The following is a 26911-nucleotide window of genomic DNA, read 5'->3' on the forward strand; positions in this document are numbered from 1 at the left end:
TGCTGATATGTCAACGTAACTTTTGATGAGTGATTGGTTGAATATTCGCTCGATTTTGTTCTTTTGGGCATTTACTCTCCTCAAACGGACAAATATACGCAGATAAACAGGGTACAAAAAGCGATTGAAGGAATAGAAAATAGCAGAACGAATTCAACAAATGTAAAGTGAAAACTAAAAGGCTAAACGCTGAAGCTATGCAAGGACTTGTTATTTATTTATAGCATGTCCATAAAAAACAACTTCAAATGGTAAAAGCCGTACCACTTTTCCTGTAATACAAAATATTTAACAAATACAAAAAAATTTGATTTATTTACGCTTTGGCTACGCTTCGGTTAAGAAATAGGACGAAGATAACAAACTGCTTGAATAAAACGCACAACTCTCATTCAACAATAATTTATTGTCTAACATTGAATGAGAGTTTAGTGAATACCAGTTTTGAAAAAGTTTGAGCAGACAATATAGCTTTCCAAATAATTGTTTAGAAACGGAAATGTATTCAGTATTTCCGCTGCACTTAGATAAAATAAGTAATTAAGTATTTTCACAAATTCTAAGAGTGCGTTACAAACATATGAATAATGAAAGATTATTTGGGAACAAACGAATATTAGATATTATAGCGTTTAACTTCAATTACACAGTGCAACAGCTAATCTAGGGCAGCTATGTGTTATAGTGGTCCGATATCGGCCGTTCCGACAAATGAGCAGCTTCTTAAAGAGAAAATGACGTTTGCAAAATTTCAAAAGGATATCTTAAAAACTGAGGGACTAGTTCGTATATATATATATATATATAGACAGACGGATAGACAGACGGACATGGGTAAATCGACTCAGCTCAACATGCTGATCATTTATATATATACTTCATAGGGTCTCCGACGCTTCCTTCTGGGTGTTACAAACTTCGTGGCAAACTTAATATAACCTGTTCAGGGTGTAACAATCTAACCAAAAATAAACAAATAATTCTTAATGTAAAATGACAGTAATTATATATCGACATTACAACAACTTGATAACCTTCAATACATATATTATCTTAAAGCTATAGGAGGACATAAAGTATAGGGAGCTTACTTTCGATTTATTAAAATCGATTTTTTTACTTATCTTATTGTTTAACATTTCATATAGATAGAAGCAATATTCTTAAAGTTATTGCCTTATTATTTTCCTGGCCTTTAACGCTCTAACTCTAAAAGCTGCGGGCGGTCGAAATAGCAGTGCAATTTTTGAAGTGTTTTTCTCAAAACTACTTTTCCAAAGTCCGTGTTCACTGTCATTTTAAAAGTACTTGAGCGATTCATTACAAACTTTGTACACATTTTTGACATATAGAAGACCGCCCCCAAAGTGTAGTAAATTTGTTTTCTACATTAAGGCTGTTTCCCACCCATAAAATGGCGGAATTTTTTAGTGGAAAATAACAGTTTTCACCTTAAATGGCCGCCAAAAATCTTTAAATGAAAATAAATATAAGAGAACGATGGGGGAAGATTTGATTATAATGACAAATTTTTCTTGGTGTTTTTATGTTCAGATAAGTTCCAGTCGTATTATGGTGAGCAACTCAATCCTTATTTAAGAAATAAATTCGCAAAAAAGTTTTTTTTTACCTTGAAACCCTAACCATAGCAAATAAACAACACAATCCCCTTAATATTTAGTGTATTTAAAATAACTTTATTGGCGTTTACCTAATTTTTTACAGCTCTCGACAACAATAACCATTTCAAGGATATTTTCTCCTATGGAGACACTTTCTGTTGTGTCTCAATTGTGACGGTATTTTCCGGCAAATTTATGTGTTTTCGAATTTTTGAAACAAAACAAATTGAAACACTTTGTTTTTGAAATGTCGCGGACACCTTTGCGTCTCAATGTGCATTGTTTTACTTATGCTACAATTTCGGTGCAATATAATTTCAGGCATTTTGTACTACCAAAAATTGCATTAATATTCTTAAACCTAAGTAAACTGCTTATCTCAAACAAGGCAAGGTAAACTGAGTACACCAGCCACGGCTGACGTTTTTTTTTTATTTATGGACTAAAAAGTTTTAATTTATGAACGAAAGACCATACCTAATTCGATTCAAAAAAGGGAAAAAGTGGGCAAAATATAAAATATATATATTTTTCAACAAATAAAGCAAATATATATACATTCAATTTGCTAATTGAATTTAAAGCTTTTTAGGTTACATGACTCTGTGCTCTGCGTTGCTATACTCTTGCAGCATGTTGTTACAGAGTATAATAGTTTTGATCACCTAACGGTTGTTTTTTATTACTTAAAACTTGCCGAAAAAATATAGGGGTATATAAATACAAATGTATTAATGATCAGGATGACGATATCAGTTAAATTGGGCTCTGTCTGTCTGTTCGTTCGTCTGCCTGTTCGTGTAAGCTGTAACTTGAGTAAAAATGAAAATATCGTAATCAAACTTGACAGACCTGTTCTTTGTCAGAAAAGAGAGAACGAGTACGTATGTAAGCGGAATCGGACCATCGTGACGCTAACGAAACGCCATTAAATGAAAATCTATAAAGTGAAATAAAGTTCTATATCAACTGTTTTGACACAGGGGATTGCAATGGAAGAAAATACCTGTGTGCAAAAGTTTTGGAAAAGTATCTCCCCAACAGTGTTAAATCAGGTCATAACCCCGCTCGCTTCCCGTATAGCATCGGTACGTTTTAAAACTACTAAATAGGACAGAGTTTTACAATTTTACCCTCGATATGGTTTGAGATAGCTTTAGTGGCGTTACTTATTGATTTACTGTGCTTTTAGTAGTAGATTATCTTCCGATTTCATTCATTTTCACACTGCTGGTAAGAATTCTTATTTTATTTGCGCTCAGCAGATTTGGTTGTCGTAGCAGTTTAGGAGATATGTGTATAAAACTTATTATAGGGCAGGGCCACACCCACTTTTTCATAATGTTTTGCTCAAAGGTGACCCTTGCTACTGCGATCCCTTGCACTAAATAACATTTTTTACTTTAATTCAGCAATAATAGTTATAGCACTTTATAGGTTTTCAGTTAATGACGATTTGTGGGCGTGACGTGGTCCGAATACGTTTATCTACGAATTCGTACTTTTTTCGTACTATGAATATGTGGACTTTAAGATTTTTCAATTTTTCCTCAGGTTACAGCTTGCACGTACAGACAGACAGTCACCCGGATTCTAACTCGTCTCTTTATCTTCATCATTTATATATAATATATAACTATATCCATCTCGCTTATTCATATTATTAATTTCACTTACGTTTTCCCAAAAAGTATTTGAAATACCATCGTGTTTGATGCTCAGGATTTTCTAAGATAGGTGTGCTGGGTGATCCGAAAACCTGCAAAAGTAAAACAATTTACATAGATACCTGAGTTATATTCGCAGAAAATGAAAAGTGTTATGCCAATTTTATGTGGGCTTCTTGACAATTTTACGTTAAGGTTACGGTAATTAATATAGTACTTATATATTCTCTTGGCATTCTGTGGAAGTTTTCATTGGATACAGAAACAGATGATGCTTTGTGGTAGGTATCGGGTACTGTCGCGGGCTTATGTTGGCGTGGTTTTTGGAATTTTGCAAGCCTTAACATTACGCAAAGGGTACACGGTATAATAGACCAAAAATTTTAAAACTCGCATTGACTAGAAAATAGTTTTGCAACCGTTTTGGTATGGGTAAATGTATCTGTTTTATCTATTTCAGGTATACATTATTAACTCACTAACCGAAGTATTCTCACCATATTTTAGTGGCTATTTCGCGCTATATGATATGATTTTATAAATGTATATAATATACTTCTACAACAATAATCAAAGAAGCTTCAACCAATATATTTATGTTGCGTTTTTAATTATTTTAACGCCACACCACATTGTGTACAGGAACCATATCGGCGATTTTTGTGAGTCAGAGATTTTATTTTAAGATAATTGTTGTTTTACGCACCTCATCCTTTTCCGCTAGCGAATCACCGTTTTCAATACGAAAACGTTTAAAATTCGGATCTAGGCCATCTAGTTCAGATTGTGGTAGCTGCAAAAAATAAAAATAAAACTCTTAGTAAGTACATATGATCATATATATATACGTAGATACTAAAATAGTAAAGGAAATAAAGGTTTAAGTTAAGGTAAGTTTAAGTTTGTTTACCTAACGGCTGTTTGTATCACCAAAAACTAATCAAAATATATTTTTAGTAATAATATTGGGTACTCGAAAAAGTATTTTCGTATCTCTAACCAAACTTAACTTATGTGTTTTTTTATATTTACAAGGAGCCTTCCAACGTAAAAAGGACTTTTTGAATCCAGCGCCCCCTGGTAACGCCATTTATATGTCTACTGATGCGTTGGAATCTGCTTTTTTATCGATTGTCCGGAGAGAATTTCATGACATTTCATTGATTGGAAGTGAAGTTATTGCGTTTTAAGCGTCAGTATGTTTGCATTATCGGTGCAAAAATGAGCCAACATTAAATTTTGTTTTAAAATTGGTAAAACTTTTACCGAAACGTTTCAATTGATGAAACATGTTTATGGCGATGATTGCCTATCACGTAGTAAAGTGCACGAGTGGTTTCAGCTTTTTAAAGTGGTCGTGAGGACATAAATGACAATCAACATGTGAGACAATCAAAATCCGCGATCACCGGAAATTCCATCGAAACTGTGCGTGAATTCATCAAAAATCAGTCGGAAATCATTACTGAAATTCGTGGAAATGGAATTGAAAATCTCCAAAACATCGATTTATCGCATCTTGACCGAACATTTGGGCCTACGAAAGGTGTGCGCACGGTTTGTTCCGCACAAATTGACTGACGACCAAAAATTGCTCAGAATCCAACATTCGAAGGACGATGTTTTGACCAAAAATCACATTTTAACGATAAACCACTCCCCGTATTCACATGATATGGCACCGCGCGACTTCTTCCTTTTCGGAAAAATGCATTTGCCCATGAAAGGAAAGCGTTATGCGGACGTAGGGTCCATTCAAAAGGATTGCACCGGCATACTAGCGGCCATACCGGCCAATGAGCTAAAACACTCGTTCGACATGTTTTTGGGCCGTGCAAATAAATGAATTGATTTTGCGAAAAAACCATTTGTTCTGTTTCTATTTTAAGTCCTGTTTACTTTGGAAAGCAACTTGTATAATGAACTTTAATGAACCAAATATGTACCATTTTGGTCGACCATTTTTTGCCATTTGCCGCTATAGACATTATTCCATTAGTGCAAAACTTATCTGGTTTTTCGGCGAAAAACAGCGACAAGTAATTTTCACAGCCAACTTTACTCCATTAAGGGAGTTCTGCATTGACCGAAACAAATGGTGGTCCAATGGTGCAAGGTCAGGGCTAAATGGTGGGTGCATCAAAACTTCCCAGCCAAGCTCTCCCAGTTTTTGCCGAGTCATCAAAGATGTGTGTGGTCTAGCGTTGTCCTGATGGAAGACGAAGCCCTTTCTGTTTATCAGTTCTGACCGTTTTTTTCGATTGCTTGCTTCAATCTCATCAGTTGTTTACAGTAAAATGTAGAATCATTCGACCAGGCTGGAGGAGCTCATAGTGGATGATTCATTTCCAATCCCGCCAAACACTCATCATAACCTTTCGAGGCATCAATTTTGGCTTTGCGTCTATTTTTTGACCTTCACCACACTTAGACTATGATCCTTTTCGCACATTATTGTGGTATTCCATCCATTTTTCATTTCCTGTTAACGTTCGCTTTAGAAATGGTTCGATTTCACTTCGTTTCAGCAAAGAAGCGCAGTTGTTAATTCATGGCTGCTTATGTGATGGTCTTATAGCCCTGACAGACGACAGCGCTAATATGCATAAGCGGGCTTAATTTATATTTACTTGCGCATTTGACCCATGTTAATGCCAATTTGTAATACACAAGAATTCCATGCATTTAGCTGAATTTACCAAATTTTAGTAGGCAACACTGCTCAAAAATAGCCGATTTTTGCTATTTTTTGACAGATGTCGCTTGAAGTCTGCCGCCTCCTTTGCGTTTACAGCATCAGAGGTAAGCAGTTTTATATTGCTAATTAAATTCTGTGTAACTATATTAATAAATTTTAATATATTTAGATGGCAGAAAATAAATAACGCACAGTTTGCTATCCATTTTTCCATTATTCTTAACTTTTTCGCACACTTTTTCCGCATTGCAATCAATTACTACTTTTAAATTCACTCTATTATCTTTTAACGTAGTTAAACGAATTTTTTTATATTGATTTTCCAAAACTACGAAAATTTGTATTAATAATTTCTCTTATTCGCTTTTTTTTCACTTTTTTTTTTTAAATAAATAATCAAATTTCACAATCAGCTGTCCAAATGCATAAGTCGTTAACGTTGCTTAATGCGTATTATTTTTGCTCGTCTGTCAGGGCTATTAGTCAATCTTTTCCATAAGTTCATCGACTTTTTCAACGATAGGTCGGCCACAGCGACTTCAACGATATCTATTGACAAAATACGAAAATAATTTTTCGACTATCCAATATATTAAATATGTAGATAAAATCTGGTCAATGCTACCCTTACACTACATATAATGCATTTAATTTTTCTAACAAACCTTATGCCGAATATGTCGGTCAGTATGAGTTATATATGGTATATACATATATGTACATATGTATATGATGGGTGGGATTCCGATCCACTGGTTGACGTTTTGCAGAATAAAGCATTTCCTTGGTTTTAATTCGTGCAAGTTGGAAGTGTATAAAATGTTCGGTTGCGCCCGAACTTAGCTCTCCTTACTTGTTTGTTATTCTATTGAATTTTATGGGCAAATATTAAAAAATGCGGTGATGGCAGAAATTTCTTTGGAGCGTCTCGGAAAAAACTATGAATTGCGGTGGAAAGTATAAAAATATTAGTGACTAATTTCTATTTAAGCATAGGCTATGTTCGTAAATGCATCATGAAATTTAGTTAAATTATGTTAATAATAATTGTATAAATTATTATTTTTAAATTTTTAATGAAAATCTCATTAATGCGAAGACACAGTTATTGCTGAGAATACGGTTGAATATGAAGGACGAGTTTAAATCGGGTGGAAGAAAGTTGTGACCGAAGTTAAAAATGTAAATGAAAACAATAAAAATTTAAATGAAGTTCATCAGAAAAAGTAATAAAAAAATTATTCAAATAAAGGAAGGTGAGGTAAAGTAAATTTTTTTGATGAAAACAGAGTGGTAAAATAGTTTCTTCTATCGATAATATTGATATCATCCGAATCAACACGGCGAACGGGGGCATCTTGAATTCCTTCGATTTCATTGTTGGTTTCCATATCGGCATGTATTATTGTATCGTTAATATGTTCAGAATAACTTCCCTTATTTATGATAAAATTGTGTAAGATAGGGCAAGCGCGTATTACATTCGATGTGGCTTTAATGCTCGAAGCTTCAATATAATTTAAAATTTTAAACTGCTTCTTAAAAATTCCGAAAGTTTGTTCTATAAATACTTTGTCTTTTAAAAGACAAACATTTGTACCTACAAATTTTTCTTTTTGACTTCAATACCCTTAGCCATAGCTAAATTTCCATTTTGTGAGGAATCCTTTATAAAAATATATCTATTTATGGTCCTCCTTATGCCATACAAACGGGATTTCAATTAATTTCGAAGTAAGCAATATTATAATATTTATTTATTTATCATGTAAGTAATTACAGTTTAAGGACATTTTGCTATAGCTAGCCACTCTGATTAGCTTGCTGTCTTCGTCTTCGCCTTCTTTGTTGTCTTCTTCTACGGTTGGCTCGACGTTGCCTTCTTCTTCTAGCACGTCTTCTTCTAGCAGCTTGTCTTCTTCGTCTTCTCCTCCTCGCAGCAGCGTTACTGCTGCTACTGCTACTACTGCCGCTGGAACTTGTTGATGAAGCAGCTGTTGTTGTGGTGGTGGCATCCGCTGACGCTGCTGTTGTTGTTGTTGTGGTATCTGATGAAGCCGCAGTTGTTGTTGTGGTATCTGATGACGCTGCTGTGGTTGTTGTTGTGGTATCTGACGAGGTTGTTGTAGTGGACGTTGGTTGAGCGTGACCCGCAAATCTGGTGGTGATGGTTAGAACCAATACACCCACCAGTAGTGATGGTAGCAATTTCATACTGTATTCGTCGTTGATAAGAACTCAGCAGGTTGCTTTGTTGTTAGCCAGATTTCGACTGTGCTGTTAGTGAGCTTCGGTGTGCCTTAAATAGTAAATCTGGTCTTACATTTCTAAACCTAATATTTGTTTTAATTCTTAGAAACATTGTAGTTAGAAGTACTGTACTTTATTGTAAATTATTATTATTAGAGTTTCCTCTTAAGACTTGACAAATATCGTTCCATTCTAAACAAAAATGGTAAATAGACTAAACAAAAACATGTTTTTATTCTTTCATATATTACATAAATAACAATAATACCAATTGTTTAAACCGGCACTTGCTTGGTCTTCAAAAGGCATTATTTACAGCAAATATACCGCGGTGTTATATAATATGTAGTATAGTACTATGTTCTAATGTGATATATTTATACAGATGCAAACTGTGTGTGAATATCTATTTTATTTCAATGTAATAAATGCAAGTCGATTCAGAGAAGAATGTATACTTAAATGGCCAGGATGAAAGAGACATTTTTAAAATAAATTATTCAAATCACTTTTTAGTTTTGTCAAATAAGATTTGATTAGACAGAGGAATAGCACACATTTGGTTATATGTACAAATATTCGTTATTAATTGGCAGTCGTGGAAAACATACTTTGTTTTAACTGTGGCTGTTAAATAAATTTGGAATATTTCAAAAATGGGTAGAAGTTTGAGTTGTACTCTGGAAAAAGGATAATGATTTCTGATCTTCACAAAAAAGACAAAATTGGATTGGCAAAATTTGCTCATAATACGAAAAATATGACCCAAAGCATTATACGCCATTCTTATTTACAAGTATTTTTCAGTTAAGATTAAATGTCAGATTTCGACAATTTGAGGACACAAGATTAAATGCCTACTTGTACAAAGTTGTATCCCCATATCATACTTAGTGTTAGATTTGTATATTGGAAGTGAAAGAAACAGAGTAGCTCCCCAGGTACAAGATTTTACCCAACATCTTGGTTGTGAAGTTTAACGTTTGAGGCGTATTTATTCAGTAAGTTATCGCAACTTCAATAGTTTCCAATATAACCGTTATATGGGGAGTAGAGCTTAATAATGACACTTTATAAGAGTTCGTTTAAGGGAGTTTTGTGGACATGGCAGTGGTCCGTTTACGCTCATCGCTAATACCGTCCTCTCTTGGGAGCCCTGGAACATGCACTATATTTATTCAAGTTACAGACGGTCTTGAAAAAGTTACAAACATATGAAGGTGGAGCTAATAAAAGTGTTATAAAAAAAAACATTTTATACTTGTATATAGAAAATATGTGTTAATATTATAGTTTAATATTAATTTTGTTAATACCTTGAATACCCTGCATATTGATAAACGGTATAGAGCCAACCGGCGTTTTGGTATTCTTACACTTGGTATATGGGAGCTAGGGTGAGTGGTGACTCGATTTCAGGAACTTTTGTCAAAATTAATCGCTGCTGGTACCCATAATGATCAATATGTATAGTGTAAAGTTAACCGGAAGATAGAAAATATTTATATAAGGCATATGTTGATTAGAGAAGTATTGACCCGCTTTAGCTCAGTTTTGACAAAAAACCACATTATTACTAGAAAAACAATGTCTGTGATTTTCAATAATAAGTATATGTATCTAGCAGATGGACCGATATTTTCAGTATAATGTAGGCCTAGGCCTATCTGCTGCTTAACAATTCATGGTCTAATGTAAATTTACATATACCATGAAATTTCCCATTACGGAGAGTCTTCATAGCCAAAAATCTGCCATAACTGGACAAATTTAATAAAAACAACATTTTCATTGTCATTTTAACACAAAAGCAATTCCTATAAACAGACATGGATACGTTGCAATGACCGGTCACGCACAATATTTTTGAATATTTTGTTTAAATTGTCTCTGACAAATGGACAAGATTTCAAAAGTGTTTCAAATAAATTGTGTACAATTTATAATTCCCAGTTTTTTTAATTCTTATGAATTTTTGGTGCTTTGAGACAGTTTTTTTAATGACAATGTGTAGAATGATCATAGCAAACAAATTTTCCTGCGTCCTGTGTCGTCTGCATACATCAGTTGCTTGAAGGAAATCAGTGGTATAATTGTCATTCATACACTTCTGGCTGACATTGAAATATAGCTTTGAGTTGCAGCTACCAAATCCAAGGATACATTTTATATACTCGTTTCTGTCCCGTCTCCATATATGGACGGCGAAGGTTATTAGGAACTTCACTGTATTACATTCAACAAAATTAGAGACGTAAACATTCTCAAACAATTCGCAATTGTATAAATATATTATATCACATTAGAACGTAGCACTAAGCTACATATTATGAAAAAATCCAGTCTGTATTTCCTATGAATCAAGTGTTTTGAAGATCAAGTAAGTGCGGGTTTAAAGAATTGGTACTTTTTCATATGTGTAACATATTACCAAAAACATGTTTTCATTTTTTATATTTACCTCATTTGTTTGCATAATTTTGAATGATGTTTTTCAGATATTTGTCAAGTTTTAGGAAGAACCTCTAATCTTAACAACTTACAATAAACAATATAATTGTAACTACAATATTTCCAACAATTGAAACAAATATTAAAACCTTTAAGGACAGTAAGATCAGCTTGACTATTTAAGGCACACTGAAGCTCACTAACAGCACAGTCGAAATCTGGCTAACAACAAAGCAACCTGCTGAGTTCTTATCAAAGTCGAATACAATATGAGATTGCTACCATCACTACTGGTGGGTGTATTGGTTCTAACCATCACCACCAGATTTGCGGGTTACGCTCAACCAACGTCAACTACAACAACCTCGTCAGATACCACAACAACAACCACAGCAGCGTCATCAGATACCACAACAACAACAACTGCGGCTTCATCAGATACCACAACAACAACAGCAGCGTCAGCGGATGCCACCACCACAACAACAGCTGCTTCATCAACAAATTCCAGCGGCAGTAGTAGCAGTAGCAGCAGTAACGCTGCTGCGAGGAGGAGAAGACGAAGAAGACAAGCTGCTAGAAGAAGACGTGCCAGAAGAAGAAGGCAACGTCGAGCCAACCGCAGAAGAAGACAACAAAGAAGGCGAAGACGAAGACAGCAAGCAAATCAGAGTGGCTAACTATAGCAAAATGTCCTAAAACTCTAATTACTTATTTGATGAATAAATAAATATTATAATATTATTCACTTTGAAATTAATTGAAATCCCTTTTGCTTGAGTATAATGAAACTTCTTTTATTGAGATACGTCGATAGATATAAATTCAACAGCAAAGTTGAAAACCACTATATACTATAAGTTTTGCTGGTGCTAAGGAAGTTTGCACCTATTTTTTTTATTTTGCCTTTAAAAGATTTTATTGATATAACTCGAACATAAAATAAATTTAATAGTTTTATAGGGCTGGAGTGATTCCTAGTTTCGAGGACAAATTCAAAAACGATTTTACTAGTATTTACAGTATTAGCTGGTAAAATGTTTAGGTGTCTTGAAATTTATTCGATCTTGGAATGTGGCATTTATCAAATTGAATGCACTATTTATGTACATTTTTGTTCAAATATCTTCATCTTTTTAAATATACGAGGATATTATGCAGTGCAAGAATTTCATATTGTATTTTATTAGGATCAGCAGCATAAGTTGGCTAATTTTCAAAGTCACGGTTGCTACGGATGTTGTAGATAGACCTGCGAAATTCAACATGTCTCGTCATCTTGGACATTTTAGGTGTTGTACACCGTTAGGTCCACGAAACTATCAATACGATCAATACGTGGCGACAGCAGAAATATATAATAAGTACGGAGCAGGGGTGTACCCTAACATTTCATATACTTGCGACTTTTAGGGATGTTGGCAAAGCATGGCTAATAAAATATCAGGTTACTAACTGAGCCAGCCGCATTTGTACCGCCTCATATAACCTGAACTTTGAAAGCTGATCGAGTTCAGGAGGTTTTGACGTTTATCAATTGCTCTCTCACTTCCAATGAGCGAGGAGTTGGGCATCTATTTATCTCTGCTTCCAACGACTGGCTTTGCGATTTATTTATGGAAATTGTCCTGTATAGTATACGTAGCGTCATGCGCTGTTACCTTGGACTGGAAAAAGCTGTTATATTTCTGAATGTTGGCCAAGAAGTGCTTCGAATCATTTCCAATATCAGATACTAAAGAGCGTAAATGATCTGGTGGAGGAACCAACCAATTGTTGCAATTTTACTTTGCCTTTAGTACAATAAAATCCAGTAGATTCACTACTGTATTTTAACGCCTTATTTAGCAAATATTGTCATTTCCCGAATTGTTACCTAATTGTCGGCACAAAAATATATTGCCGGATCATAGTGGAATGCAGCTCGTTCCAAGATCACAGGTGCACTGCGTCTTGCAGAATCGCTCAGTTTCATTATGTCCTCATCGACATGCGATCCATTTTCGCGGATGACACTGCTCTAGTAAGCAGTACCAAATGCCGTATTGGATCATCAAGAGTATTACAAGTATTAAGTAAATGGGGCGTAAGGAAGGTATTTACCACGAATTCCAATACTAGATATCACAGGTTGGCTGATATGTTCAGTAAAAAGTTAGACATACTCACTGTGGTCCAAAACTTTGGTATCGAAGTCGTTGAAAAGGACCAATTACGACAATTTTTGGACGTAAGATGAAATATCTGTTTGGTGGATCAATCATCAGATCGATGTTTAGAGTTTTCAAAAATGCAGTTGTTCCAGTCGATGTATGAGAGCTCGCGTTGTCGAGGTGAAGAGCGATCGGTCTTTGGCGGTTGGATTTCCTGATTTATTGACAACCGGCGAACAAATGGTTCTGTACCACTCTGAATTTACAGTTCTCCAACATATCGCACGAGCCTTTGTTTTTGAGCGATTCACAAATTGTGTGGGATCCAAAGTGAATAAATTTTTATACCATCAAATATTAATGCAATATTGAATAAATGCCAGTCGCAATAATGCTTATAGTTGCTTCAATCTCACGATAGGTCACGTGACGATCTTGTAATATCAATTTGCGGACATCATCAGTAGTTTCTGGAACAACAACTGATTTTGAACCACCTTCACGAAATTGGTCTTGAAATGATCTATGACCTCGTTTGAATTCACCATACCATCGATAAATACTGGTCCTTGAAGAAGCTTCATCGCCAACAATTTATTTAAGTTAATTGGTGCCTGTTATTGATGATGTAAAAAATACTAGCGGGAAAATGATAACGATTTAATTCAATTTCTAGGCCGAGATGAATATTTTAAGTTACTGTAAACAACTCAAATAGCGCTCGTATGTCAAAACCAATCCATAATGTCAAACTTTACGATAACGTTGTGAGTTGCCAGATTACAATACTAGGGTTGGAAAATTCCCAAAATATAAAAGGCAACCTAATAGTACGTATAGGGTCTACAACTATATTCGTGCGGTTTGCCAAGAAATCACATAACCACAATTGCTTCACTAAAATACATATGTCGAACTTTGCACCGAGAAAAGGACTTTTCTCGGGGAGTTCCTATTTATATTATAGATCGCTGCATTTTGGTGCAAATTTACGGAATCTACTCAAGAAATCATTAGAAAACGTTTAAAAGCAGCAAAAGCAAAGAAATGGGGTATAATATGTATTGAAGCCAAGAGACGTTGAAAAACGATTTTACATGTCAGAAAGTCTGCTTGAACGCTCCAAAAGAAGTCGTTTTTGCTTCGGATTGCAACTGTTGATAAAAAATGGATTCATTACGACAACCCTAACCACACAAATCATTAGTGAAACCAGGCCAACCAGCTAAATAAATGGACACGCCGAATTTCCATAACGCCATAGCCATATTTAGGATTTGGTGATATCAGGTAAAATATAGCTTCTAATTCTAATCCCCTGTAAAAAGGTTATGTTATCAAATATTAAATCAGATCTACGACATTTAATAATGAGAGGGCATGGTTGCATTCTAATCTTTTCAAAAATTTAATAACCTACATAACAAGTTATGGATACGAGAACTTTATACCGAAAATATGATATCAGATATCACTAACAAACTGAGCGGGTGTCGTTTTCTGAAAACGATTCACAATTCGAATCGTTTAAAACCCATTGTCAATAAATCGGATATAACCGGTTTGCTACCTCAGATACAAAGATGTCCTTTCATTGTCTTCCTTATGTCATGCAAAGGGAATTCAATAAATTTCGAATTAAGTAAAATTATAATATTTATTTATTCATCAAGTAAGTAATTACAGTTTAAGGACATTTTGTTACAGCTAGCCACTCTGATTTGCTTGCTGTCTTCGTCTTCGCCTTCTTTGTTGTCTTCTTCTGCGGTTGGCTCGACGTTGCCTTCTTCTTCTAGCACGTCTTCTTCTAGCAGCTTGTCTTCTTCGTCTTCTCCTCCTCGCAGCAGCGTTACTGCTGCTACTGCTACTACTGCCGCTGGAACTTGTTGATGAAGCAGCTGTTGTTGTGGTGGTGGCATCCGCTGACGCTGCTGTTGTTGTTGTTGTGGTATCTGATGAAGCCGCAGTTGTTGTTGTTGTGGTATCTGATGACGCTGCTGTGGTTGTTGTAGTGGTATCTGACGAGGTTGTTGTAGTTGACGTTGGTTGAGCGTAACCCGCAAATCTGGTGGTGATGGTTAGAACCAATACACCCACCAGTAGTGATGGTAGCAATTTCATATTGTATTCGTCGTTGATAAGAACTCAGCAGGTTGCTTTGTTGTTAGCCAGATTTCGACTGTGCTGTTAGTGAGCTTCAGTGTGCCTTAAATAGTCGAGCTGATCTTACTTTCCTTAAAGGTTGTTGGAAATATTGTAGTTACAATTATATTGTTTATTGTAAGTTGTTAAGATTAGAAGTTCTTCCTAAAACTTGACAAATATCTGAAAAACATCATTCAAAATTATGCAAACAAATGAGGTAAACAAAAGAAATAAAAACATGTTTTTGGCAATATATTACAATTGTTTAAACCCGCACTTATTTGATCTTCAAAACTCATAATTCATATTAAAAGAGACTGGGTTGTTACACAATATGTAGCTTAGTACTACGTTTATATTATTTTACTTCACGTAACGGTTAATTGCAGCTCTTAAAACTAAATAAGATAAATACAGATTTACACTTATAAATGATCAGGTTGATAAAACGAGTAGAGTTCTGAGTGACTGTCTGTGCGTCTATGAAGCTGAAGATTGCATCCCTGGCAACCACAAGTCTCTCGGGAAGTAAATTAAAATTTTCCGTACTTATTCTCTCCACTTTGTGGATCAGCTTCTTTATGGTGTGGGTAGCAATTGAAATGCAAGGTTCCTGTCCTGAAATCCTAAAAGCAGCTCCAGAGAGGGCAAGCTCGTCGGTCAATTCATTCCTAACTACAGCCTTAAGAGGCAGCACCGAAATAAGATGCACTTGGCTCAGATAGGTTGTTTAGCCGTTCTATGTACTCCTGCAGCAATAGCGATGTAATGTCGTAAGCTGAGAACGCTCTAAGGGATTGCCTCAATGTGACCCTCCGAAAAATCACTGATTTTCACAATTTTTTTTTAATGTTGGAGTTAACTTATCAGCATGATTTAATTTTTTTATAAATAAATACATTCATGACGAATATAAAATGTTTTTTTATGTTTATTTATTGGATACATAATAGTTAAATAAATTGTTGAAATGACACACAAACTCTTGTCATGTCATATACTATGTCCACCTTTGCGGCCGCAATTTTGGTCTAAAACATAGATCTCAAAAATGTTATTATTCTGTACGATAGTCGCTATCACGCTTTGAAAGTTTTTTTTTGTTTTTTGTATCGAACTTCGCCCTTTTTTCGACAGTTTTTTTGTAGAAAAAAAAATAGGAATATTTCAAAAAAAATGAATAAAAGCTTAGATAGCGTGATAGCGTGATAGCGAATGACGTTAAAGTGTTCTCTCTTAATTGGAACTAAATGTCTTCAAAACTCTTTCTTTGAGAGTGGAAACGGTTTTGAAAAACACCATGCTGAGAAAAGACGCGTTTAAATATTGGAGTCGCTATGCTCCTCACTCTGTTCTCTTTCTACAAGAAACGCTGTAGCGAGCGCAATAATTTGAATTTCGATTTCAAAATTTAAGAGAATATTAATTACTGTGGCGGTAATTACCATTCGATAATGCATTAAAAAAAATCCTCGAAAATTTCATACTGAGACGATCCCTTAAGTGCCGCTTGATTACGCTGAGTATGGCTGTTGTTCGACACCTATTCCAATGTCTTCCGATGTTTTTGAGCCGGCAGTATAATGGGCTGGTTGTTGCAGTGGGTCAAGCGTGTAGTTAATCCATTCAACCAAAAGACCGAGGGTAAATGTTAACTTATTCGTGAAGTTTACCTTTTTGGTAACACTGTCCCTCGAGAGATGAGCCAATGATGCTTTATCTTCTCCTCCTGCTCCTTAATCTGTTGGAGCGAGATTACCTTCAATCTGGCATGCCGTTGTGCTGTGATTTGAAACACAGTGTGTTTAGCTTTTTGACTGATCACTAAGTTAAGTAGTATGAGTTCCTGCATGACTTCTAAGGATGCTAGTGCAGATGCAGGCAAATTTCCGGTTTCAATAGATGCTTTCGCAGCCCAATCCCACAATCACCCAGAATTGTACTCTTCGTCATCAACCTGATCATTTATATGTGTAAATCTGAATTCATCTCCTTTGGTTTAAGTGCTACAAACAATCGTTAGGTGAAGAAAAATATTATAATCGTAATACCATGTTGCGAGAGTATAAAAGCATTATTACATTGAACAGAATTATACACATAAACAAACAATTTTTATCTGTGTAAACACATCGCATTAGAACGTAGTACTGAGCTACATATTATGTAACAACCCAGTCTGTATTTCCCATGAATCATGAGTTTTGAAGATCAAATAAGTGCGGGTTTAAACAATTGTAATATATTGCCAAAAACATGTTTTTATTTCTTATGTTTACCTCATTTGTTTGCATAATTTTGAATGATGTTTTTCAGATATTTGTCAAGTTTTAGGAAGAACTTCTAATCTTAACAACTTACAATAAACAAGATAATTGTAACTACAATATTTCCAACAATTGAAACAAATATTAAAACCTTTAAGGACAGTAAGATCAGCTCGACTATTTAAGGCACACTGAAGCTCACTAACAGCACAGTCGAAATCTGGCTAACAACAAAGCAACCTGCTGAGTTCTTATCAAAGTCGAATACAATATGAAATTGCTGCCATCACTACTGGTGGGTGTATTGGTTCTAACCATCACCACCAGATTTGCGGGTTACGCTCAACCAACGTCAACTACAACAACCTCGTCAGATACCACAACAACAACCACAGCAGCGTCATCAGATACCACAAAAACAACTGCGGCTTCATCAGATACCACAACAACAACAACAGCAGCGTCAGCGGATGCTACCACAACAACAACAGCTGCTTCATCAACAAATTCCAGCGGCAGTAGTAGCAGTAGCAGCAGTAACGCTGCTGCGAGGAGGAGAAGACGAAGAAGACAAGCTGCTAGAAGAAGACGTGCTAGAAGAAGAAGGCAACGTCGAGCCAACCGCAGAAGAAGACAACAAAGAAGGCGAAGACGAAGACAGCAAGCAAATCAGAGTGGCTAACTATGCAAAATTTCCTTAAACTGTAATTACTTACATGATAAATAAATAAATATTATAATATTACTTAATTCGAAATTTATTGAATTCCTTTTGCATGACATAAGGAAGACAATGAAAGGACATCTTTGTATCTGAGGTAACAAACCGGTTATATCCGATTTGTTGACAATGGGGTTTGAGAATAATATTAAAAGATATCGAAAATCGAGTGCAACCTCATCGGAGTATTCTTTTTTCATTTGAATGAGATATCTGCTATTAAGTTTTATTCTTACAAACCAGCTACCGAGGGACAGAAACCATTGTATTTAATTTCATAAAAATACGAAAGTTGAAAATCACTACATTGTGTATACTGAAGCTAGAAGAAGGTCTGAAATGATTGCTTTTATTTCTACACTCCAAAATACTCAAGGACATGCTTGCAAGCAACTTAATTAAGATAAATGAGATATTGATAGCATAGTATATGTTAATGTGATCACGCCCACCTTAGCTTTCGCCCCGCCCTCAAAAAAACCTAGGTTTCATAATCTTGTGTGAGACTTTTCACATATGTATATATTCACAATTTTCATTTATTTTGTGTCAATAAGGTCCTGATCCGGATTTCCATATAGGCAAATTAGGCACTTGTCTCGAGAACAAGAATTTTTAGGGCGACATTTTGGCTAATTTCGTTTATATATTTTATTTATTTGTTTATTTTATTTAAAGAATTATAAAATAATTTAAAAAACTGTTTTATTTATGATTTTTTCTAAATTGTTAGTAATTAGGATTAAATCGGTTTGTTAACTTAGATTCGTTCAAAGATATCCTTTTCCTATTTTGTATTCCACGTTATAGGATTTTCAATTAATTTCAGGGCAGATAATATACATACTGATATATTTATCATATTGGTTTCATATTTTCACGTTTCTTTCGGAAATATTTATTATTTACTTTTCTTTATTATAATAATTTTCGAAACTTATAAATTTGCTTAATTTTATTATAAAGACAAATACGCTTGGAATTTGTGCAGAATTGGGCATTTGGCTAGGATGGTAAATTGGGTCGGGTCGGTCCCGAATAAATTTTTACTTATAAGAAGAAACCAATCTTATATGGTACTCTCGCGACATGTTGTTACAGACACATACAACTTTTATCCACCTATTGATTATTTGTAACAGTTGCTTCTACTCGTATTCACAGGTCTCGAATCAAAAAACTGTTCGCATATGTACAATGTTTATGTCACCGTAAAAGACAAAGAGTTTGGATTTGCATTTTCTTCGAAATTCATTACTCACGCAAATGGCTTCAAAGGCCTTTCGGAAAACAGTTTTCTCGAATGCTCCAAGTGTTTCTCATCTCGGTTCGTATTTTTTATATTTCTGCACCGCATAATGGGACGGGAATAATGAGAGACTTATAGAGCGTAAGTTTTATTCGTCGATAGAAAGAGAACGGCTTCTCAATTGTCTATCGAACCCAAAGGAGCACCTGTTGGTAAAAGGTATTCTGCGCTTGATCTCGATTTCCAAGCTTATATTGTTGGTGGAATTTATGCTGATTCCGTGATAAATATACAAAGTACGCAACTTTTCCTCCAAACTTCTTGTTAAAGTCTGTGATGTCAAAATCATCTGTGCACTCCTGAAGAATTGTACCTTTAGAGTAAACACTTCGGTTCAGATTGGCAGAATGTATCACTTTTTTCAGCAATATATTGAAGAAGAGAGCCAGAGAGACTCACCTTGTTTAAAACTTCTTCTGGTATCGAGCGGCTCGGAGCAGTTCATATGAATTTCACAGGAATATTAAATTATGACGTTGAATTGGCTGCTCCTATTAATGCCATCTAAAACGGCTTTGAAATCGACAAAAAGATGATAGGTGCCAGCCGTTTTCGACGAAGACGCTTCAATACGGCCAAACCACGAATATTGAAAAAACAGTGAACATCAACTTAATTTTTGAGCGGCTTTGACGTGGTATTTTTTTTTGGTTCGTTTTCTCCCTCCATCCCGATGATTGTTAACTTCTTTGGATGTTAAACTTATAAGCCCATATCTCATCGGAAGTTATAATGCTCTCCATGAATGTGTGATCAGAATTCGTACGATCAAGCATTTCCAAAAAGACGTGCTCACGGTTCTCTTTTTGAAAAATATTCATTTTTATCGAGTCGAACAAGAACACCCCTCATACCAAAAATATCCAGTAAAATCATTTAAACGTACTCGCGAGAGATGCGGAGCTCTCTTGTCATGCCTCTACCACTTGTCTGACGATTTCAGTTGGAGAGGTCGAAGATCGTTCAAAGCGAGACATGTCTTCAACGAACTCTCGACCGTCTGTGAAGGCTTTGTATAACTCATAGAATTGTGTTTTTAATAAAATTTAGTCATCTTAAGTCTTTTCTAACAATCGCAACACTTCCGCACATGAAATTTCGTTAATAATACAAAATTCGTTGTTCTATATTTTTATCCATTTTAAAATCGCAACGTACTACTGAGGTGAGTAGCTACGGTAAAAAAATTGGTTGAAAGTCCTATCAAATTATTTCTTTTGAAATATCATTAACACGTAGATTTAAATTACATATAGTAGGGACAAAAATCGGGTGAAAACTTGCCCTAGACCTCATATAACTTAAACATTATTGCACCTGAAGATATTTCCTGGATTTGGTGAAAACTTATCCTCTGTTGGATACAATCGGCGAAGATTTGAAGACGCGCTTTTCTAGAGAAGTATTGGATGAATTTCAACTGAGTTTGCTGCTTCCAGAAAAAGTATGTGCTTTGAAAGCCAAAAAAATGGAAAATCTCATTGACTGCTTGAAAGATAGATTCAAAGGCCTTTTGGATAATGGCAACATCGTGCGATGTTTGAAGCTCAAAGGTCAACTTGATGACCGGCAGTGCCATTGGGGTAGAAGCAAATGTCAAAAAACAGCAAGTTACCTACTACTGCATTGGAAACGTTGAAGAACTGCGATAGAGCTATAGCCCATAATTCATAGTTATCTTCGCATATTCTGCACACTTCCTGTGACGAATGGGAGCTCTGAACGCTCTTTTTCGACACTTCGCCGCATAAAAGCGTGGCTGAAGATGAACATGCTTTAAAATAGATTGATCGGCCTGGCGTTTCTACATACGCATCATGACAGTCCAGTAGTTGTAGAAGAAGTTCTTGAAAGTTTCTCAAAACTTGGCTCACATCGTTTTGATTTGTGAAATTTTTCTATTCAATACTTGATGTTCCCCAATTAAAGTTACGAATTCGTAGATTGGGGTAATCAGGCCATTGCCACGCCCACAAATCGCCGTTAACCGAAACCTATTAAGTGCCATAACTAAGCACTAAATTAAGATATATGTAAAACTGTAATTTGGCACAGGGGCTCTGTGGGCGAAAAATAAAGTTAATGTATATACATATCTCCTAAACCACTAAAGTTAGAACAACCAAATTTGCCCAGCACGAATATTATAAGAACTTCTAACGAAAGTGTGAAAATGGAACTTCAAAACTAATAACTAAATGCGACAGAGGCGTGGTAATTTGCTGCTTAGATGGTACGACAACGCTTTATAAGGTCCACGGTAAAAATTGGACCATGGACATGGCACCTCTCACTTGGTAAAATCCTATATCTTGGGACCCCACTGACCGATTTTGACAAAAGTTGGTAGGGGGTATTCTTTTCATATTCCTATGAAAATGAGCGAAATCGGACAATAATCACGCCAACTTCCCATATACTTGTAGTAGAACTTCAAATTCCACTTGATTCGTTCAGTTCCAGTACACAAATCAAGAAGCAATTAATATAACGGTATAAAACTTTGCATGAATAATGCCTTTACTGTGTACCACTTTATGACCAAAAATTGTTCAAATCCAACTAATCGAACCAATACTTCCTTCAATCCATATACCTAATATAAAGGTAATTGAGTTTCCAGGTGACCTTTTACCCAATATATCGGCCAATATGTAGTTATCTCAATAAAAATGAGCTAGGGTGTCTACACTGTTATTATCTTTGTGCCTAAAATCGATAAATTTAACCGAAACTTGATTTATCCTCTATATAATATCAGGATTTTCGAAAATCCGGCTGACTTTATTCCTTTATTCTATATGATTGATTTTTTAGTATGTGAAATAATATATTAATAGTATGAGATATTGGGAAAAATAAATAAATTTCTAAAGATACAAACATGCTTGGCATTAAAGTCGCCTCCCATAATAAATTTGTGTGGGTGCATATTGAAAAGTTCTTTATATTCTTCAACTAGTATTCTGTACCTCCGGCTTCAGAGACCCATATTAAAGTTTTCTTGTTTATTTAATATCTCAAGGATTTGGGTTAGTAAGTCTTCGGATAACTTAGTGTTTTTTCATTCACTACGTTTGAGTTCATTACTTCAGAAAAAGTGGGCTTACTCGTCTGTACACGATTCTGCTTGTTTTTTGCATTTTTGCATGTTTATTATTATTTTTATCGTACCGACTTTGGTTGAAATCGGTAGAGAAGGTCCTAAGTATATGATTTCACTTAAAATAGAGCGGTGCCACGCCCATTGTTCAATTTGACACTGGCAGGAAAACATTATTTTTCGAACGCACTGTAATGCTTCAAAGTATTGCCATGTATGTCATAGAAAAGTCCCCCACTTCTTATTTATACATCATTTAAGTTAAACAGATGTTTAACATTAAATATATATTATTTAGCTTTAATTAAATGTCCAAATTAGATAGTTAGTTTTATGTTGCCTTTATTTATTTGTAAGAAATATCCGGAAATGAGACATGTGCAAATTTAGTATACCGGAAAAAAGTTGCAGAAATAACAAATGTTTCTTTTACAATAACAATCTATGTAAATAACGAATTCAAGGGTAACAGATATGGTTGGGGTATATATAGCACTGTTTCTTTTCTATTGAGTATAGTAACATCGTTACAAAAAGTTAAGACAACTATTAAAGAAATATAATGGCGAAATTTGTTCTACTATTAACCATATTGCTGGCCGCTATACTAATAGTGGTGAATTCTCAATCGACAAGTAATACTAGCCCAACAGCGACCAGTACAAATCAAGTTGCTTCTACTGTACGTCCAAATCGTCGTGGCCCAAAGAGAATAATTATACGACGAGGCAACAATTCAAACAGTACCAACAGCAACGGTCGTAGAGTTCGTGTCATTAAAAGGACAAATAATGGCAATAACTCACGAAGAAGGATAAACATCAGAAGAGGAAACAGCCAAAATCGGAGGACTGGAGCCCGGAGAATTCGAAGAAACAATAATAGGAGGGTGAATGTAGCTCGAAGGACTTAACGCGTACGTGTAAGGGACTGGAAACTTAAATCGTTATTAACTTCAAAAAATATTATTCAAAAAAATATATTTTAGTGAAGCTAAAATAATAATGTACATTTCAAATAATTGCCAAATGTCTTTATGAACTAATATATATAAATACATATACTTACAAAAACGTTTTTTAATTATTTTATTAGTAACGAATAGACAGTGACAAAAGATTTTAATGCAATTACATTTTTTGTTAACCCCTGAACAGGGTATATTCGGTTTGCCATGAAGTTTTGTAACACCCAGATGGAAACGTCGGAGACCCTATTAAATATAGATATGCAAGAACAACCTGATAAGCTGATCCGATTTAGCTATATCCGTCTATATCCGAAGTACATAGCAAAATTTCAATTCGATATCTCAAAAACTGGGGAACTAGGTTTTTGAGATATCGAATTGAAATTTTGCCATGTACTTTTCAATGTTTTTGTAGATGAAGTTCGCTATTACTAGGAATATATTAACCACATTTTCTTCATAAGACATTTTTGGAAGGTGCTCGAACTCTCAACCTCAATCCTCGAAGAAAAAAATCTTAAACTCAAAATCAACAAATTTACGTAACCAAGACATATACTATATATGTAAATAGCATATACAATGCAAAAAGACGTTTTAAGCGAAAAAACTTTAGACACCGTGTGTTCGATTGGACAAGATCAATTTTCTTTAACAGATATTACTACTGTTTTGTGGATTTTGAATTTGGGAATATTGTTTTAGTGGGGCTTACAACTCGAGACGATCGTTGAAGTAGTATTAAGAAGTTAATTTGAGTATTTTAGCTGCTGTAAAAATTTTAATATTTTTACCGGAGAAAAATCTTAATATTATAATAAAAGTTATCTATTTATTGATTTTACTAAAATTACTCGTAGTAAAATATAACTTGTTTTTAAACGTCAGTATAATATAGACTAGGAACTTACTTGGTCAACTGAACCGTAATGATGGCGTGAAAAAACACCACGTCTTGATATTAATTCCGTAGCCGAAGAGCTGAAATGAAAGAACATTGAAATTGAAAATATTTTACCATGTAACACTCTTAATAGCAGTATTAGATCTAAAATCATGATATTAAGTATATGGTGGTTAGGAGTACTAATGAGACTTTATCAAGTGTCAGCACCCCGGGCCAGTATTATTATTATTAGAAAAGGCCAACTTAATTTCGATATAAGGCCAGAAGTACTTGTATATTTTTTTACATTGTTACTTTCTTCCGGTATATTTGGTTTTGAAAAGTTATGGTCCAATTTCAATAGATCTTCGAGAAGGGTTGCCGAAATTTCTATTGGCGCTTGATGTGGTATATAAAATTATATTAAATGTAAAAGATACCATATATTATAATCAACCTTGTATTAGGGATATTAAGTTGAGATCTGGGTCTAGTGGAAATTCATAAATATTTTTAAGCAACCTTGTCTATTGGCCGATACAAATAGTGAAAAGTAAGGTGGAAAATCGGAAATCACTGCATCAGGTGTATTGGAATGAGAGTAACTGAACTGGTTACATTTATTTTGCGAATACTTACATATATCTATAAATTTATACGTATACCCTACAGCCAACTTAAAGTTTGATATTCTTATATAAGGTCTTATATTAGGTGTGTGGGAACTATAGTGATTTTTGACCTGATTTTATGTATTTTTTATTACAAGTCAATAGGAAGTTCGAAAATCTTTATATTAGGCACAGGCGGTTAGGCGGTTAGGGAAAGTAATGACCCGGTTTTATCAATTTTTGACCCTAATGCAAGTAATTACCAGAAAAGTTTATTTCTGATTTTAAATAATATATCTAGCAGACTGACCGAGTCAGGCATAGGCAACGATATTCACATATTCATTATCTGGGGTTTAAAACATCAAAACCGGATATAAAATTTGTGTTACATTGAAATATACTAATAAGTACGTAAATATTATCATACAATATGCATCTGTATAAATACATCGCATTAGAACACAGTACTATTTGCTGTGAATAATATTTTTTGAAGACCACGCATGTGTCGGTTTAAACAATTGGTACTTTTTTTGATATGTGTAACATATTACCAAAAATGTTCTTTTTTCGTCTATTTATCTACCTAGTTTTTCTCAAATATTTGTCAAGTTTTAGGAAGAACCTAATCGTAATAATTTGCAATAAAAAAGAATAATTCTAACTACATTATTTCCAAGACTAAAAACAGATATTAAAATTTATGAAAGTATGATCAGATTTACTATTTAAGGCACACCAACCCTTACTAACAGCACAGTCGAAATCTAGCTAACAGCAGAACAACCTGCCGAGCTTTTACCAAAGGCGAATAAAATATGAAAACGCTACCATACTTATTGGTGGGTGTATTGGTTATAACCATCACTACCAGATTTGCGAGTAACGCTCAACCCGCAACATCACCAACAGGTACATCAGCAACATCTCCTACGGGTACATCATCTACAACAACAGCAGCTGCCACCTCCCCAACAGCCACTTCCACAACTAATTCTAGTAGCACTACCAGTAATGCTGCTGCGAGAAGGAGAAGACGAAGAAGACAAGCTGCTAGAAGAAGACGTGCTAGAAGAAGAAGGCAACGTCGAGCCAACCGTAGAAGAAGACAACAAAGAAGGCGAAGACGAAGACAGCAAGCAAATCAGAGTGGCTAGCTACAATAAAACTTCCTTAAATAAGTTTGAAATCTCTAAAAATCTTATTGCAAAGCATAAGAAAGATCATGGAAATACATATTCAAATAAATAGAGGGTATCGTAACTCATGGAAAATATTTAAATGCACGCTGTTTTACTGTGTTGTATGGCCAAATGGCTTTTGAGTACAATAGAGGACAGAGACTATATGAGTAGGTGCTCCAACGCACTCGGTTTGGCATGCCTGTACTTAAATTAATACTACTTCTGATCTTATATATATATTTTATAACGTTTTACTAATAGCCAAGCTTCAATATAAATAACTTTTCTAGATTTTTCTTTTCAGCTAGAATAATTTTTCCAAAATTATTGCCACTTAAATACTTGCATTAGAGTGAAACGATTAAGAAATTGTGAATGGATTACAATCATATTTGATATCTACTTATTACATACTTAATTGAAAATTTAATGTCTCTGATATAAACAGGTCTTTAGTTAATGAGTTATCGCACTTATGCCTGTAGTAGCGAAACCCACACAAGAGTTATGGGCACCTGTAATAGCTCGTGCGATATTACCATTGCTAGTGGTGGTCTGATAAATAGCATAAAATTTCGACCTATGCTAACTCTCACATCAGATCATCTGCCCATAATTAATTGCGGTGGGCAACCGCACCTTCGTTGACTGTAATAAAGCTAACTGGGTCGGCTTCACAAACTTTACACCTTCAACACTCTACCCATTCTTACGGACGTATCTGTTGGCTAACGTCGATTCCGCAAGGTGATCGTAGCAGCTATCGCTCGCTTCATCCCGACTGGAAGAATAGCGGAGCTTCGCCCCAATTTCCCAGCCGAAACAGCCGTTTTAACTAATGAGCGCGACACCTTACACTATGCCGATCCCT

The 26911-nt window shown here is 34.9% G+C and overlaps 1 protein-coding gene across 5 annotated transcripts in view; it reads right to left on the reverse strand.

Annotated features, from left to right (window-relative positions):
* LOC120774846 (GTPase-activating Rap/Ran-GAP domain-like protein 3) overlaps positions 1-26911 on the reverse strand; it is an 84935-nt gene that overhangs the window by 19750 nt on the left and 38274 nt on the right. For all 5 annotated transcript variants that reach the window (XM_040104664.1, XM_040104668.1, XM_040104665.1 and 2 more), the window contains exons 3-5: positions 24268-24337; positions 3996-4082; positions 3300-3381 (exon numbers count right to left, since the gene is read on the reverse strand). In XM_040104664.1, the coding sequence (XP_039960598.1) occupies positions 3300-3381; positions 3996-4082; positions 24268-24337 (239 nt within the window). The remainder of the gene's footprint in view (positions 1-3299; positions 3382-3995; positions 4083-24267; positions 24338-26911) is intronic.

This window comes from Bactrocera tryoni, chromosome 4 (assembly GCF_016617805.1).
Source record: "Bactrocera tryoni isolate S06 chromosome 4, CSIRO_BtryS06_freeze2, whole genome shotgun sequence".
Taxonomy (NCBI): domain Eukaryota; kingdom Metazoa; phylum Arthropoda; class Insecta; order Diptera; family Tephritidae; genus Bactrocera; species Bactrocera tryoni.